Consider the following 14,292-nt stretch of genomic DNA (forward strand, 5'->3'; position numbering starts at 1 on the left):
GAGTTTAAGCCTCCGACAGGCGAAGTTTGGTTAGTTTTTGTTGGTTTTCTGTGACGTTGGGTCGCAAAAATTGAGAAAGAAATGTAGAAAATATGAAGAAATGTTGTGGAGATCTCTCAGACGTGTCGTGTGGATCTGATGTCAGAAAAAGGTTTTTATCAGGTCTGAAGAAAAGCGTGAAAAGGCGTCTGAACAGCGAGCAGCCGTTAAATGAGACAAACTGCAGAGGAAGAGTTTCTTCATGACGAGGGAAGAGAAAAGGATCTATTGTTGTTTCTACTCTGGTAGTTGTGATGTTATGAGAGCGAGGTGTCGATATGAGGTCACACAGGTCACAGATTTCACTCGAACAGCAGATGACTTCATGAAACCTTCGACTCAGAGGGAGAAAGACATAAAGGAGCAGTTTGGGTCGTTTTTTGTTGGGTTTTTTTTTCGGTGACGTTCGGTTGCAGAAATGGAAAGCAGGCCGACCCGAGCGTCGTTTGAGGAGCGAAGACAAAGATCCATATTAACAAAAAAACGCGGATGACAGATGATTAATCGGCGTGGTGGGGTCCGCCGAGCCGCCGGACCCCCGGCTGACACCCCGAGCCACCAAACACAAAACCAAAAACCCCCCAGAGCCTCGACGGCCTGGAGGAGCGTGGGCGAAGGGTGGAAGCAGGGCAGCGTCCCCGAGGAGCTGTGTGTGTGTGTGTGTGTGTGTGTGTGTGTGTGTGTGTGTGTGTGTGTGTGGGTGGATTTGTGTGTGTTTGTTCGACAGATCCTGACAGAGAAAGTGTGTGTTGGTGTGTGTTTGCTGCAGAGACTCGGTTAAAAACCAAGTGAATGTGTTTGTGTGTGTGTGTGTGGGAGAGTTTGTGTTTGTGCGTTTCCTAAATGTGTGCATGTGAATCCTGAGTCTGTTCACTGCAGTGTGTGTGTGTGTGTGTGTGTGTGTGTGTGTGTGTGTGTGTGGACCGACCAAACCCCCATCTGCCACAGGGTGGGCGGCTCGCCACACAACGACAATACACACCAACATTTTTGTAACTGTGGGCGTTCAAAAGGCTTCGCAGCGCTGCAGTCCTCCTGCTCGCTCTGCTCGTCTCCGCTCAGCCATCAGCACGACGCCTCGTCTTCATCAGCGCCTTCATCCACACATCAAACAGCCCGGACACGTTCTGTTCACACTCACACAGTCGGGCTTTTTTTTTAACATCCGGATCGTCTCGGCCCGCATGAATAAAAACTCCAGGGGAAAGATTCAAAGATTCATCCTCTGCAGAGCATGAACGTGTACAGATCTGCACATCGACGTCTGTGAGCTGTGAGAAGATAAATGTCCTCAGGTGATGTCACCTGAGTCGGTTCAACACCACACAGTGAAACAGATCATCACCTCTGCTGCAGGACACATTAGCCTCAATCACACCAAACTGTGCAGTCATGTTGCATTGTGGGTAATGTAGGCACAGTGTTTTAAAAAAGAAGGACAGTTAGTGGAATAAAAACAGGAACAAATCTCTTATTCTGCTGCATCGATTTTGATTCTTGTTCTTTTATTTCCATCATGAGTCGGACTGTTAGATGAACTGGTGGAGCGATTGTTTACATCCAGTGTTTTCAGCAGAACTCACTGTTTGTGTCGTTAACGTCTGACAAACATGTTTAATGAGCTCGAGACGCACAAAGAGGCAGTTTGTGTCATTTCTGTTGTTTTTCAGAGACGCTCAGTCGCAAAATTTGAGACAGAAGTGTTGAAAATATGAACAAATGTTGTCGAGGACAGAAAACATTCATCAAGCGTTACAAACATTCACATGTGATGTTTTCTAACCACGTGAAGCTTTAATAACATCATGAGTTTCATCAGAGTTTCATTTCTGTGGCTGTAACTTCAGGAGAGAGTCGGAGAAGCTGAGAAGAGTAATTTTACTTTTTATTTAAAATCACGTATTTCTGCTGCAGTTTTCAGTTTCCCTCCAAATCAGGTTTTGTGTTTTTAAAACCAGGAAAATCCATAAATTCTTGTTTTGAATCTCTGATGGAACGTAACTAAATACATTTCCTAATGTATTGTACTTTAATACAATTATGAGATAATCTCTGAGCTCTCCTCCCGTCGATCAGAACAGAATCTGATGGTTCCTCCAGAAAGTTTGGATCTTTTATAATCTTTTGTTTAGTTTCTGAGGTAGAAATTAAATATTGTGCGTTTGAAAGTCAGATTGTTGTGAGTGACGACACCATTTGTGGACTAAACCCTTAAAACTAAGATGAAGACGAGATGTGTGATCGCAGTTTTGGAACAAAAAACAGAAACATACTCATCATGAATATACCAAACTTTATACCAAAGTTTTCCCTCCAAATCAGGTATGTTTCTAGAAAAGTTACTTATTTTTAAAAACAGGAAAATACACAAATTCTCTTGTTTTATTTGAGCTAAACACTAATCTCGTGACTCAATACATTTACTCACGTATTGTACTTTAATAGAATTATGAGGTAATTGTTGTTGTTTTTTAAGTTACAAAGTCATCTGTGAGCTCGATCAGAACAGAATCTGATGGTGTTTAATCCTCCAGAAGGTCTGAATCTCTGTTCATCTTTTGTTTTGTTGCTAAGCAGAAATGAAAAAAAACAAAGATGAAAATAAGATGTGTGCGACAGCAGTTTTGTCGTTTTTGGACAAAAAACAGAAACGTACTCGGTGGATTTGATGTGCAGTAACAAATCTCAATCACTAAAAACACCAAACTTCATCAAACATTAACCGGAGAGTCGAACATGGGGGAAGACGAAGCAGCTCCTCCAGGAAATAAATCAAAAGATTTCTCCCTCACTAATCACCTCATCTGTCTCAGCAGGCAACAATAGCAGAACTCAGTCAGAGCAGTAATCTGTTCCTGACAAGGCAGCACAGAAAACAAATGGGTCGGTGCAGTCAGTGTGTGGGCTCAGCTGGCACAAAGACAACACAATGTATCACGGTTCTGCCCGGATACCGTCCATATAAGCAGCGCGCGGGATCCTCTCACCTCACCGGAGGATCCTTTTATGGAGCGCGTGTGACCGGAATTCCGAATGATGATGATGATGATGATGATGATGATGGAGCTCTTCCTCTTTCACACGAGAGCAGCATGTTTGTGATAACGTTTGAATAAAACCCACAACTTCTGGTTCTGGTACCGGCAGAATTCTGAGCTTTTGTTGAAACACTCAGGTGTGATTTCTTATGTTTCCACGTGTCGTCACGCGCCCTCCATCGGTCCTATTTCTGGAGTTCCCTCTCTTGTTTTTTTGTTTTTTTAAAACCAAGTCCATATTTGGTGAATGACGTCACGGGACACCCAGAGATCCCCTTTATAACCGTTCTGCACCATCACGAGCTGTTTGCAAGAAATGAGAGGCGGCGCAGACTAATAAGGGTTAACAGGGACGATCTTCATCATGTTTGAGAGGCAGTCGGGCAGAAAATCTGGAGGCTGATCAGTTTAGAGACTCGCTGACAGGATGAGCGCGAGAGTGGCGGAAGAAGTTTCCGTGTCTCTGAGCGGCATCGTGGACGGACTCCACAAAGACGTGTTCGCGGCGGAGGGCGGGTTGTCCTCCTCTCAGGTGGTTTTCAAAGAGGAGGCCGAGGAGCAGGAGGGGAACCCCGAGGATGAGAGCGGTAAGAGGCTGGGTTTGGGTCGCGGAGGTTTCTGGGTGACTGCGCCAAAATGTTCTGATGTGAAAAAGGTTCAATCATCGTGACGAGCTGCGCGTCAGAGATCAGAGGATGAAAATGTTAAAATTGTGCTTTATGTTCATTCTGTTTTTCGTTGTCTTTCTCCACATGTTCCAGGTGATCTCCTGTCTGAGGAGAAGAGCGCACCTGAGCTGCTCCTGCAGGGCGACTTGGCGCAGTACGTGGCCACTTTACGCACGCACCCTGTGGCGTTCACGGGCAAGTTCTCGGTGGAGTCCAGAGGCGCAGGAGGACCTTGGACACCGGGGGACGTTATCAACGTGGTCAGCGCTGACATCGCCACCCCGGACCCGCTCACGGTGTCTGAATCACCCGATACATCCCCCGGTATTTACGCAGGAGGCGGAGGAGGAGGAGGAGACGCAGGGGACGGCACCATGGCGCACGGCCACCCGGACATCAGCCACATGTACGCGCCCCCTCACGCTCACCCACACCCGGCCCCGTCCTACTCCTGCAGCGGGGACATGTACCAGGACCCGTCGGCAGGGGGATACCTGGCCACGTCCTCCTGCGCCGTGTCCTACCACCCGCCCCCGTCCTACAGCTCGGTGCCCAAACCGACCGTGGACGGCGCCGCGCTGCTCTCCATCATGCCGGACTACGGGGGCTTCTACCAGCAGAGCTGCCAGAGGGATGTCCCGACGGCGTTCCCGGAGAGGAAATCCCTCCCGTACCCGCTGGACTCCCTCAGGGTGCCTCCGCCTCTCACTCCTCTCAACACCATCAGGAACTTTACGCTCGGCGCGCCCTCAGCGGCCGCCGACGGTCCGATGGCCGCCGCTTTCCCGGGCCACCAGAGCCTCCCTCTCAGACCGATCTTAAGACCCAGGAAGTACCCGAACCGACCGAGCAAGACCCCCGTCCACCAGAGGCCGTACCCGTGCCCGGCGGAGAGCTGCGACCGCAGGTTCTCCCGCTCGGACGAGCTGAGCCGACACCTGCGCATCCACACCGGCCACAAACCCTTCCAGTGCCGCATCTGCATGAGGAACTTCAGCCGCAGCGACCACCTCACCACCCACATCCGCACGCACACCGGCGAGAAGCCGTTCTCCTGCGACCAGTGCGGGAGGAAGTTCGCCCGCAGCGACGAGAGACGGAGGCACATGAAGATCCACCTCCGGCAGCGGGAGAAGAAATCCTCTGCGTCCTAATCCCGCACCGCGCACGGCCCGAAGCTGCTGAATGTAAACTTTATGAACGCCATAACTTTAAACACATCAGGAAGAATCAGAGACAGAAATCACGTCTTCATTATTTATCAGTCTCACACTGAAACATCCTCCCTCATCCTGTTAAATTAATAGAAATGTGAATGGAGTTTGGTTTACGCTCCTTGAAACACAATCAGTGTCAGGACAGCTACAGCTCACTTTAGTGCTCTGTGGCAAGGCATCATGTGGACAGTCTATGCTTCATATTCTCAGGGATTCAGTCACAATTCAGGCTGCAGAAAGATGAGACCAAAAGATGTGCAGGAGGGTTCACAGCTGCTGCTGCTGCTGCTGCTGCTGCTGCTGCTGCTGCTGCTGCTGCTGCTGCTGCACCTCCTCCAGCCGAACATCAGCTGAGCTTCACACACAGAACTTCACTAAAACAACCTGTTCAGCAAATCAAAATCATTTTAAAACCAGAATAATAACACATAAATTGAATATTTAGATCCATCCTCTCCTCCTCCGTCAGCTACATCATCCACCTTCATCACCACAGCTGAAAACATCAGCTGGTTTCAGTCCCTCCAGGAGGTCACAGGCTTTTGTTATTTTGTAAATTGTCGCGACCCAAAACGTCAGATTTCACGGCAGCTTTTTCTAAAAAAAATCTCGATGCATGTTGCGACGTTTTTAAGCGTCTCCTCACAATGAAATCGCAAAAATAATGGCAGTTTATTTTAATGTTTAATCCCCTAAAACATTCTCTCAGATAACTTGCACATCGTTTCTGAAGGTGTTAAACTTAAAGCTGCTACAAGGAACTTTGATATTTAGTTCATTTTGGCGGCTCCTGTGTTTCCAATCGTCAAATCCACAAAATATAACGTCAGGAGTAAAGTTATCTCAAGACAAATCTCCCTGAGACAGTTTCAGAACCAGTCAGAAGTTCTTTGTAGCAGCTTGAGACGGATTCATCAGCTTCTGATTGGATCTGTGGGTGTTTTTATGTAGAAAAGTCTAAAAACATTTGACTGTGTTCCAACACATTGTACACAAAGATGATTTTATGACGATTTACAGCTGAATATTTGTTGGTCAGCGTGTCATTTCTGCATCTTCACCACCAGCGCTGCAGGCGAAACGACACCGATTCGTCAAATTTACAGGGAAAGTTTCATTGATTGGACAAAAATCACGAAGCCACGAAGAAATTTGTGTTAATTTTTGCGATCACAACTCGCAGCTTCCTGGAGGGACCGCCACATTAAAGTTACTAGATGTTACTAAATCCCACTAATTCATCGTTCATCCATTTAAAGGTGCAATATGTAGGAATTATTGATATTTTGTTGAAATGTTCAAAAACTAAAATTACAAACGAGAATGTGAAGAAACAGTTTGGTCGTCATGTTTGAAGTTTATGATCCTCTTTCTCCCAGAGCTAGCTGCACGGCTAACTGAGCTAACGTTAGCTACAGGCATGTGGTCACATTAGCAGCAGTTAGCTGTCTGGTATGTTACATATTGCACCTTTAAATCACTTTTATTTGACTAAAACATCAGTAAGTGTTTGAATGTGTTGGAGCGACGACAGGAGGAGGCGATGTGTGATGTCAGCGTGCACGCAAGAGATGTTGTGATGTCATAAAAACAGGGCGGGGCTAAGGTGGGGAAGCTTTTTTTTTAAACCAGGTTTTGTATCATATTAGAAAAATGTTGGATGATCTATATTAATATGTTTCACCTGAAGAAGAGACGACTTTGGTTTAAACGTTCTGACTGATGAATGTGAGAGAAACAGACGAATCACTGGACAAAACTCAAGATGAAAGTTTTTTGTGTGTGTTTTTATCATTTTTATGCAAACAAGTCGAGCACTAAAGCTTTTATTCTGCCGGTCCGATGATGCTTCCTGTTGATGCAAATAAATGTTGACTTGTCGAGTTGCTGCTGTTTGTTCATTTGTTGGTTTGAGTGATTTTTTCTTTCTGGATTTTTAAGAAAAGAAACGTCTCCTCCATGTTAGATTAGAAGTTCACATTATCAAAAAGCTCCAGAACACATTTGGACTTTACGGTACCGATGAGTTTCTCTGGTGCTGCTCGGCTGGACGGAGCTGAACATAAAGATGTTCTCTGCTTTTTCTGTTTTCTATAAAATCATTTAATATTTGACATTTCAGGGGAAAAAGATCAACATGTTTACAAACATCACTGTGAAACTTCCCCCGTTGTTTCTCACATTAAGATCATTATTTAAAGTTTTCTGAAACGAGACGTCATCGTATGAAAGACAGAACAGAACCGAGTGCTGGATGAAGCAGGTTCAGCACCGACACCTGCTGTGTTCTGATCCACACTAACACGCTGCGCGCTGTGCAGAAACACCGGGATGTCCGACTACACTTGCTTTTCACGGCGTGTCACGCAGATGCAAAACAAAAGCCGGCGGAGCTCAAACATTTGACAGCTGACTGACAGAATGACAGATGAAGCCTCGTTTAACTGTCAGGACAAAAGTTCTTTGTACTCAGAAATGTTGTACAGAAGATGTCAGAGCAAGAGAAACACAAAGATACTGCGAGAAAACTGAAATCCTTCCTTAGAAACGTCTCGTCTCGTCTCGAGATGAACAGCACAGATTATCTCCACACCTGATGTGTTGTCATCCAGGAACGCACAGATAAAAACAACAAGCCCTCGATTTTGTCATCAGGCGACGTCTCAGTGAGTCATGAAGGTTTTTCTGGATCACGTTATCTTGTTCCTGTTTACAGGAATAAACACTCAACAGCAGATCAGCTGTTTCCTGCACAGTCAGAACTCCAATGTTTCATATTATACCTCAGAACTCCACTAAAATACAATACGTGTGTAAATTTACTAAGATACATTCAGTCAAAGCACATCTAACATCTGTCACGACGTCTTAACATTTAGCGTGAAGCTGCTGGATGTCTCCTGAAGACGTCGGACAGATTCAAGTAAAATATGAAATATGTTGAACGTTTCTGTCCTTTAACAAACTGTTTAACCCTCTGACACGATCTGTGTTGGTGTAGAATCAGTCGGCTAAAAGAACAGATATATCAAACATGAAGTTATTGAATTTAAATAACACAAAGCAACGACCTCGTCGCAGCGCTTCTGTCTGTCGCTGTTCAACAACTGGAAACAGAATCCAGCAACACAGACGACTGAATGGATCAAATGTAGAAATATTATTTTGTGTTTTCCTTTTTAAAATCGGTTAAATTCTCAGCGGCGATTAATCGATTAATTATTAATCATTAACATCTGTAACCGGGACATTTTCCAGCTGTGTTTTTTAAGCCTCTCCATGTTTTTCTTCACAATATCCAGCTGGGTTTTTGTTCCTGAACCCAACCGGAGCAGCAACACGAACATAAACCTGAACATTTAACCAAAAGAACGTGTAAAAGAGGCTAAATGTTCTCGGTTCGGTCCGATGTTCTGCAGAGTTTGAGATCAACATCGATCCTGTGTGACCTGCAGGTTCCTCCTCATCTTTACACGTCCTGCATCAGGAATTTTAATCCAACAGCGTCAAAAACTATCAACAGCTGCTGCGTGAAGACATTTTACTGTTTCTAGTTTAACAACTCAGAAACAGACGGAGACACTTCAGCGACCCGAAGAAGAAGAAGAAGAAGAAGGAGGAAGGAGGAGGAGGAAGAAGAAGAAGAAGAAGAAGCAACGAGGGACGAATAAAATGAAACATGTTTAAGCAAAATAAAGAGCAACGTTTTATATGAACAGGCAGAAAAAAACCTTTGTTACAGGCAGAACACGTCGATACAGGTACTGCTCACCTAACAGACTGGATCACACACACACACACACTCACACACACACACACACACACACAGAACTACAGCGTGTTCTTGAGAGCTTTACTCTCACTAGTTTCAGAACAAGCATCATTTTCCAGCAGTGCAGACATGAAACATGAACTATGACGGGATCTTTACGTAGCAGAGGATTCATTCAGCTTCAGTTTTCACTTTACAAAACTCAAAAACGTTCTGCGATCCAGATTTTGTCGTCGTGTCGACGTTGAAACCTCGTCCTTCCTCGTGTGGTCACAAACTTTAGTGCACATCTTTCAGCCCTGAGCATCAAACTGTCTGCAGAGTCGTGAACACACCGCGAGACAAACAACAAAAGCTGCAGCTCATTTTACAGACTTCAGATTATATTTTAATTATTTTATCCGACTAGGACAAACGTCACAAAGGCTTGAAGCAGGAAGACGATGAGAAGACGTGGACGCGGGCCCTCCGTGGGCTCAGGTAGACCTTTACACTCTTAATGCTGCGTTCAAGGAGCAGCAGCAGGTCTGGGGATTCACAACTAGCAGATTATTAAGTATTATGTTGTTGTCATGCAGCAGACAGTTTAAATATGTGTTTAAAGCTTTAGGTTTTATATTTCAGGTGACAGTGAGAGCTGAACTTTAGTGTGTTTAACAGAAATCTGCAGCCACTTCCACCAAGATGCAGCAAAAAAGCAAACCCCAGACTTCCCCGAGTCCTCTTGAACGCAGCATTTGCACCCTGCACATCATCAGTGTGTCACCTCCTCCGGCTCCGGTCCAAAATACCTAACAGGGGCTTTTTTTAGCCTGTCGCTCAGACAGAAGGTCCAATTGTGGTTCCTTTTAAAGTTTCTTTTAAACTCTTTCAGCTGACGTGACGATGGGTTACAGAACTACTCCACCTTTAAACCCGTCAGATAAACCAGGTGTGCATGTGGTGATGGTGATGATGATGATGATGATGATGATGTGTCTCCTCTGAATGTCCTGAGAGTTTAGTCCACGTGGTTGAAGGACGGTCAGAGATCAGGGAGACAGACTGCAGAACCGCTCCAATTGTTAGGAAGTGAAATGGAAACTGGACCGATTGTATTTCAGCTGCAGCACTGAGCTTCTCCTGCTGAGTCATGAGCCTACAGGACCAGGTGTTCTCTCAGGTGACCCCTCACAGCCCACAGGTGACCCCCCCCCCACGTCCTGCAGACACGTTATTAATGATTAAAGTGACCCTTCAGTTCGGTTCGTCCACAGGCCCCGAGCCTTCAGCAGGGTGCACGAACCAGCCCGAGCCCGAGAGGAGAAGACGTGTGGCGGCTGCAGGTCAGTCCGATCAGAGGCACACCTCCGGGCCCGGGTACGGCTCCCCTCCGCACCAGAAGTCCGGAGGCTGTGAGATCTCCATGAGCCAGACTTCCTTCTGCTCTGTGTCTCTGCCCTCCGGTTCGGTCAGAACCTTGTAGTAGTGACAGTCCCGGCCGTCGTCCGGGTCGTACGGCGGGGCCAGGATGTCCATGAACGCCGTCGGGCCGTCCACAGCGTCGATCTGGTGCAGGTTGTCCCGGTCCGGGGAGAGGACGCACGGGCCGCTCTCCTCCGTGTACTCCGCGGTGGAGCGGAGCACGGAGCACCGCAGCGTGTCCGCCTGGCCCGGCGGCACCGGCGGCACCGGGGGGGACACCTGCGGGCTGCCGGCCGGCCGCTCCAGCCGGTCGAAGCAGCTGATCCTGACCTTGCCGTACATGACTTTGAGAATGCCGTGCATCCCCGGGTGGTCGTGCAGCGGGATGGAGGCTCCGCTCTTCAGCAGGAACACCCCCATGCTGAAGTGGTCCGTCTCGCAGATGTGCATGTAGGTGACCGGCGGGGCGCCGTGCTGGAGCGGCAGCGGGGCGGCCGCGCCGCCGTCGGCTCTCCGCGGGGAGAGCTTCAGGTCCGCCGCCCGCACTTCCGTCATCAGGCTCTTCAGTTTGCTCTGGTTCTCCAGGAACGATTTAGCGGCGTCTTCACCGAGCCGAACCGGACTCCGGTACGTGAGGAGGGCCTGTCGGGCGATTCTCTGGACGATGGAAGTCATGTCGCTGTCACCTGGCATCATACCGGGGCGAGGAGCGGCGGTCCGGTCCGGTCTCCGCTGGAGCCTCGTTAGCTGTAGCGCTTTAGCTAGCACACGAAGATCGTCTGTAGGATAGATGACTCACTCCGCACATAAAACCCGGACATGAAGAACAATCAGTCAGATAACTGACTGAAAAAATAACTTCGACTCCAGCTATTTCTATTTTAATATATTTGTAATTATTTTTTAAGTTAAAGTCTCAACTATTTTATATCTTAAGTTAAACAACTTTCATATTCCTCAAATCTGTATGGAGTGACAATTTAGTCATTATCATTATTATTATTATTATTATTACATACTTAAATATTATTAGTGTTATTATTACATTAATAAATACAAATAAACATTAAATATATTAAATAAATAAACATGTGTGCAAAACAAATCTCCAAATTAATAAATAAATGAGGCAATAAATATTTACATACACGTAAATATACAAATGAGTCAATAAAGTTCACCAAATAAATAACTTTTTATTTCAATGGGAATATTCATTTATTTTCTAAATATTCACGAAAATGACGTGATAAATATAAGCCCAGTTGTTAATAAATGTTGCGTCTGCTGTGTCTTTATTATTAAATGTGGTGCATATTTTGAGCAATCTTTTAAATTAATTAATTAATCTGTTTAATCTGTTTAATTTGTTTATCAAAGACCTCAGCACATAATTCATAATATATTGTTTAATAAACTGAACTAAACTAACAGAATTATAATATATTAACTGAAACTTCCGATCGTCTTAGTAGTTTATGTACTTGGTCAAAATAAACTTGTGTAAATATATTTGTTAAAAAACAAATCTCTTATATATCATGACTTTATAAATATCTGAACACATTAATTGAATTGTCTATTTCAAGACTTTTCATTTTGCTTTTGTTTGTCTTGTCTTTTAATCTCCAGATAGTCGCAGTCAGGCGTGGCGCTGCTTGATGACGCGCTGGTATCCAGAAACGACAGCGGAGTGAGCCCTCTCTCGTTTTCCCGGTCTTCGGCTGCAGGGACGCCACGCTCCTCGCGCTCTGTAACTGCCGTCTCTCTGCAGCCTCACGTGCTCACATCTTCATGTTTCCACGTGAACATTTGTACATATTAAAAATAACATTAAAATAAGTGACGTCATGAGCGTGGCGGAGGTGGTTTCCGGTCAGGAGAGGTCACTCTGTCGGACTTCAGTGCCCCATTTTTGAATAACTGTCACACACGTCCGCACCAGACAGCTCCTCACCGTTAACACCTCGTGCATTCTGGGACATGTAGTCAGTCCACCGACAGCACTGTGCCCTCTGACATAAAAATAAAGTTTAATTCAAATATTTAACAAACAGAGATGTTAGTGTTGTTTTATTCCTACGTGTAGAAACACACAGTCTCCCTGTGAGATACTGGATTACTTTTAAATCCAACTAACTGCCGGGGGAAGGCACTACAATACCCAGCATGCAGTAGAATATTTAACTTTTAATGATCTTTGCCCCCGGTCATTACTCAAATATAATCAGCTGTACTGACAGTGTGGAAAAAGGAACACCCAGCAGCAGAGATTACATCTGTGAGACCTGGACTGCTGCTCACTTCACTGTTTAATGTCAAGTTCATCTGCTTATATTGGAAAAATACACAAAGTTAAAGAAAGACTTTGAAATATTATCACTAAAACTCACAGTGCTGCGTTTAAATGAAAGGAAGCGACACACAAAACACTTGACTGAAATGTTTAAAACAGAATTGTAATGAATATAATTAAAAACTTATATTTGATTCATGTATATCCACATATTAAGCCACCTCTCCCACCATGTGTTCAAATTAAAGTGTGTGAAGTGTGAAGCTAGCAGGAGGTCGACCTGACACACGATTAATTTACTGTGTAAACACACCACAAATAAGACAAAAATGAGCTAACTCGCGTGCTATTTCCTAACTTTATGTTCAGTGGTTGTCTGGTGGTTGTGTTGGATTGTGAGTTGTAGTTTCTCCTGTAAACACATCGTCCTCTTCCCTAAAGAGCAGCAGCTGCAGACCAGGAAGGAGGTCAAACAGGTTGCTGTGTTTACTGGGTAAACTAGCCTACAGCTCATAAACAGCCCTGTCAGAACAGCAAGAACAAGAACCAACCAGAGCTCAAGTAGAGAGAATACAACCGATGAAGGCATCCAATCAGAGGCAGAGTGAGGCGGATCTCTCAAGATAACCAGTTGGATCTATAGAGCTCAACTATTTTCACTATCCGGAGGTGAAAATGCCATTCATATTCTGCATATAGATTTTGATTATTGGCCATAATGTCGTAACCATCCAAAATAAACTTACCACGAGTTATCAGATTGTCAAACGATGATATATGATCCTGTAGAAGTCACAAGTCCGTATGATATCAATCTTGTTTTGAGAAAAACGTGTTTTATTCGCGATGTCATGGAGAAGTACTACACTACCCACAATCCTATAGTGTAACAGAGACGTCTCTGATTGGTGGAGCTCGCTGTTACCATGGAAATGTTTACCAAACCCGCAAATTTCATGTTAGCTAGTTACTGCTAACACTGAACTCTACGATGGTTTCCCACAGAGCGACCATGATGTCACTTTCTGACCTGCTGCGTTCATTTAGTGATGAGGAGAGTTTATTAAGGGTTCAGCCAAACATGAAATTTGCGGGTTCGGTAAACATTTCCATGGTAACAGCGAGCTCCACCAATCAGAGAAGTCGCTGTTACATTCGCAATGGTTTATGGGATGAGTAGTTGCTTTACTCTTAAGATAATTATGTACACAGTCTTGTCTCTTTGCTTTTTTCTCAGTTTTCCAACATTTTTTTTTGCGCCAATAATGTTTTATGGTCACGATTCATCTGCTAGCTGATTGGCCTAAAACGCTTTATATAAGGATTTTATGAAACGTCAATGGAGTAAATGAATGGCAAATTCACTTCCGGAACCGGAGCCGTTAAAAAAGTGGGCGGTCACTGTTGAGCTCTATTGTAATGCAAAAGTGACTGAATAACAGTTCAAATAGTTGGCTAAAAGTGATGAATAAACAGGTAGAATAGTGAGCTTAAAGTGACGAATTACCGTTAAAACAGTTAGCTAAATGTGTTGGATAAACAGTAAACTAAATGGTTTAAACTTCTAGCTTCTTCCACGAGAAGTAGGCTACAAACACAAACCAGTCCAGACCAACCCACACATCGACACAAACCATTTTCTAATATCAGTTCCATCGAGCACAGTTTGGACTGTGAGTTCACCCGGTCATTAGCTGAACGATCGACTGACTGGATGTTTATTTCACCGATGCAACAGAATGAATCAGAAGACTTTTATGTGCGTCCAAGGACTGAAATCACCCTAAAGTCATCCCACCCAGAAGGACCTGTCATCTCCATCCATAACATCTGTCATGAAACGCTTCAGCTGTTTGGG

General features: G+C 45.0%; 2 protein-coding genes across 2 annotated transcripts; one reads left to right on the plus strand and one right to left on the minus strand.

Annotated features, from left to right (window-relative positions):
* The first annotated feature begins 2,801 nt into the window (after positions 1 to 2,801).
* On the plus strand, positions 2,802 to 6,857 carry LOC115596902 (early growth response protein 2b-like). Its single transcript, XM_030442362.1, has 2 exons — positions 2,802 to 3,664; positions 3,839 to 6,857. The coding sequence occupies exons 1-2, from the start codon at positions 3,505 to 3,507 to the stop codon at positions 4,897 to 4,899; spliced, it is 1,221 nt and encodes a 406-aa protein (XP_030298222.1). The 5' UTR covers positions 2,802 to 3,504; the 3' UTR covers positions 4,900 to 6,857.
* A 1,787-nt stretch (positions 6,858 to 8,644) lies between these two features.
* Positions 8,645 to 10,938, minus strand: LOC115596903 (2-aminoethanethiol dioxygenase-like). The gene has a single exon (XM_030442363.1). The coding sequence runs from the start codon at positions 10,832 to 10,834 to the stop codon at positions 10,070 to 10,072; it is 765 nt and encodes a 254-aa protein (XP_030298223.1). The 5' UTR covers positions 10,835 to 10,938; the 3' UTR covers positions 8,645 to 10,069.
* Between the last annotated feature and the right edge of the window lie 3,354 nt (positions 10,939 to 14,292).

This window comes from Sparus aurata, chromosome 15 (assembly GCF_900880675.1).
Source record: "Sparus aurata chromosome 15, fSpaAur1.1, whole genome shotgun sequence".
Taxonomy (NCBI): Eukaryota; Metazoa; Chordata; class Actinopteri; order Spariformes; family Sparidae; genus Sparus; species Sparus aurata.

What these genes read in the sequence shown, in the direction of transcription:
- LOC115596903 (XM_030442363.1), bottom strand. Translation starts at nt 10,834, where the DNA reads ATGATGCCAGGTGACAGCGACATGACTTCCATCGTCCAGAGAATCGCC.
- LOC115596902 (XM_030442362.1), top strand. Translation starts at nt 3,505, where the DNA reads ATGAGCGCGAGAGTGGCGGAAGAAGTTTCCGTGTCTCTGAGCGGCATC. An exon ending in GAACCCCGAGGATGAGAGCG is followed by an intron (nt 3,665 to 3,838) that starts GTAAGAGGCTGG and finishes CACATGTTCCAG; the next exon opens with GTGATCTCCTGTCTGAGGAG.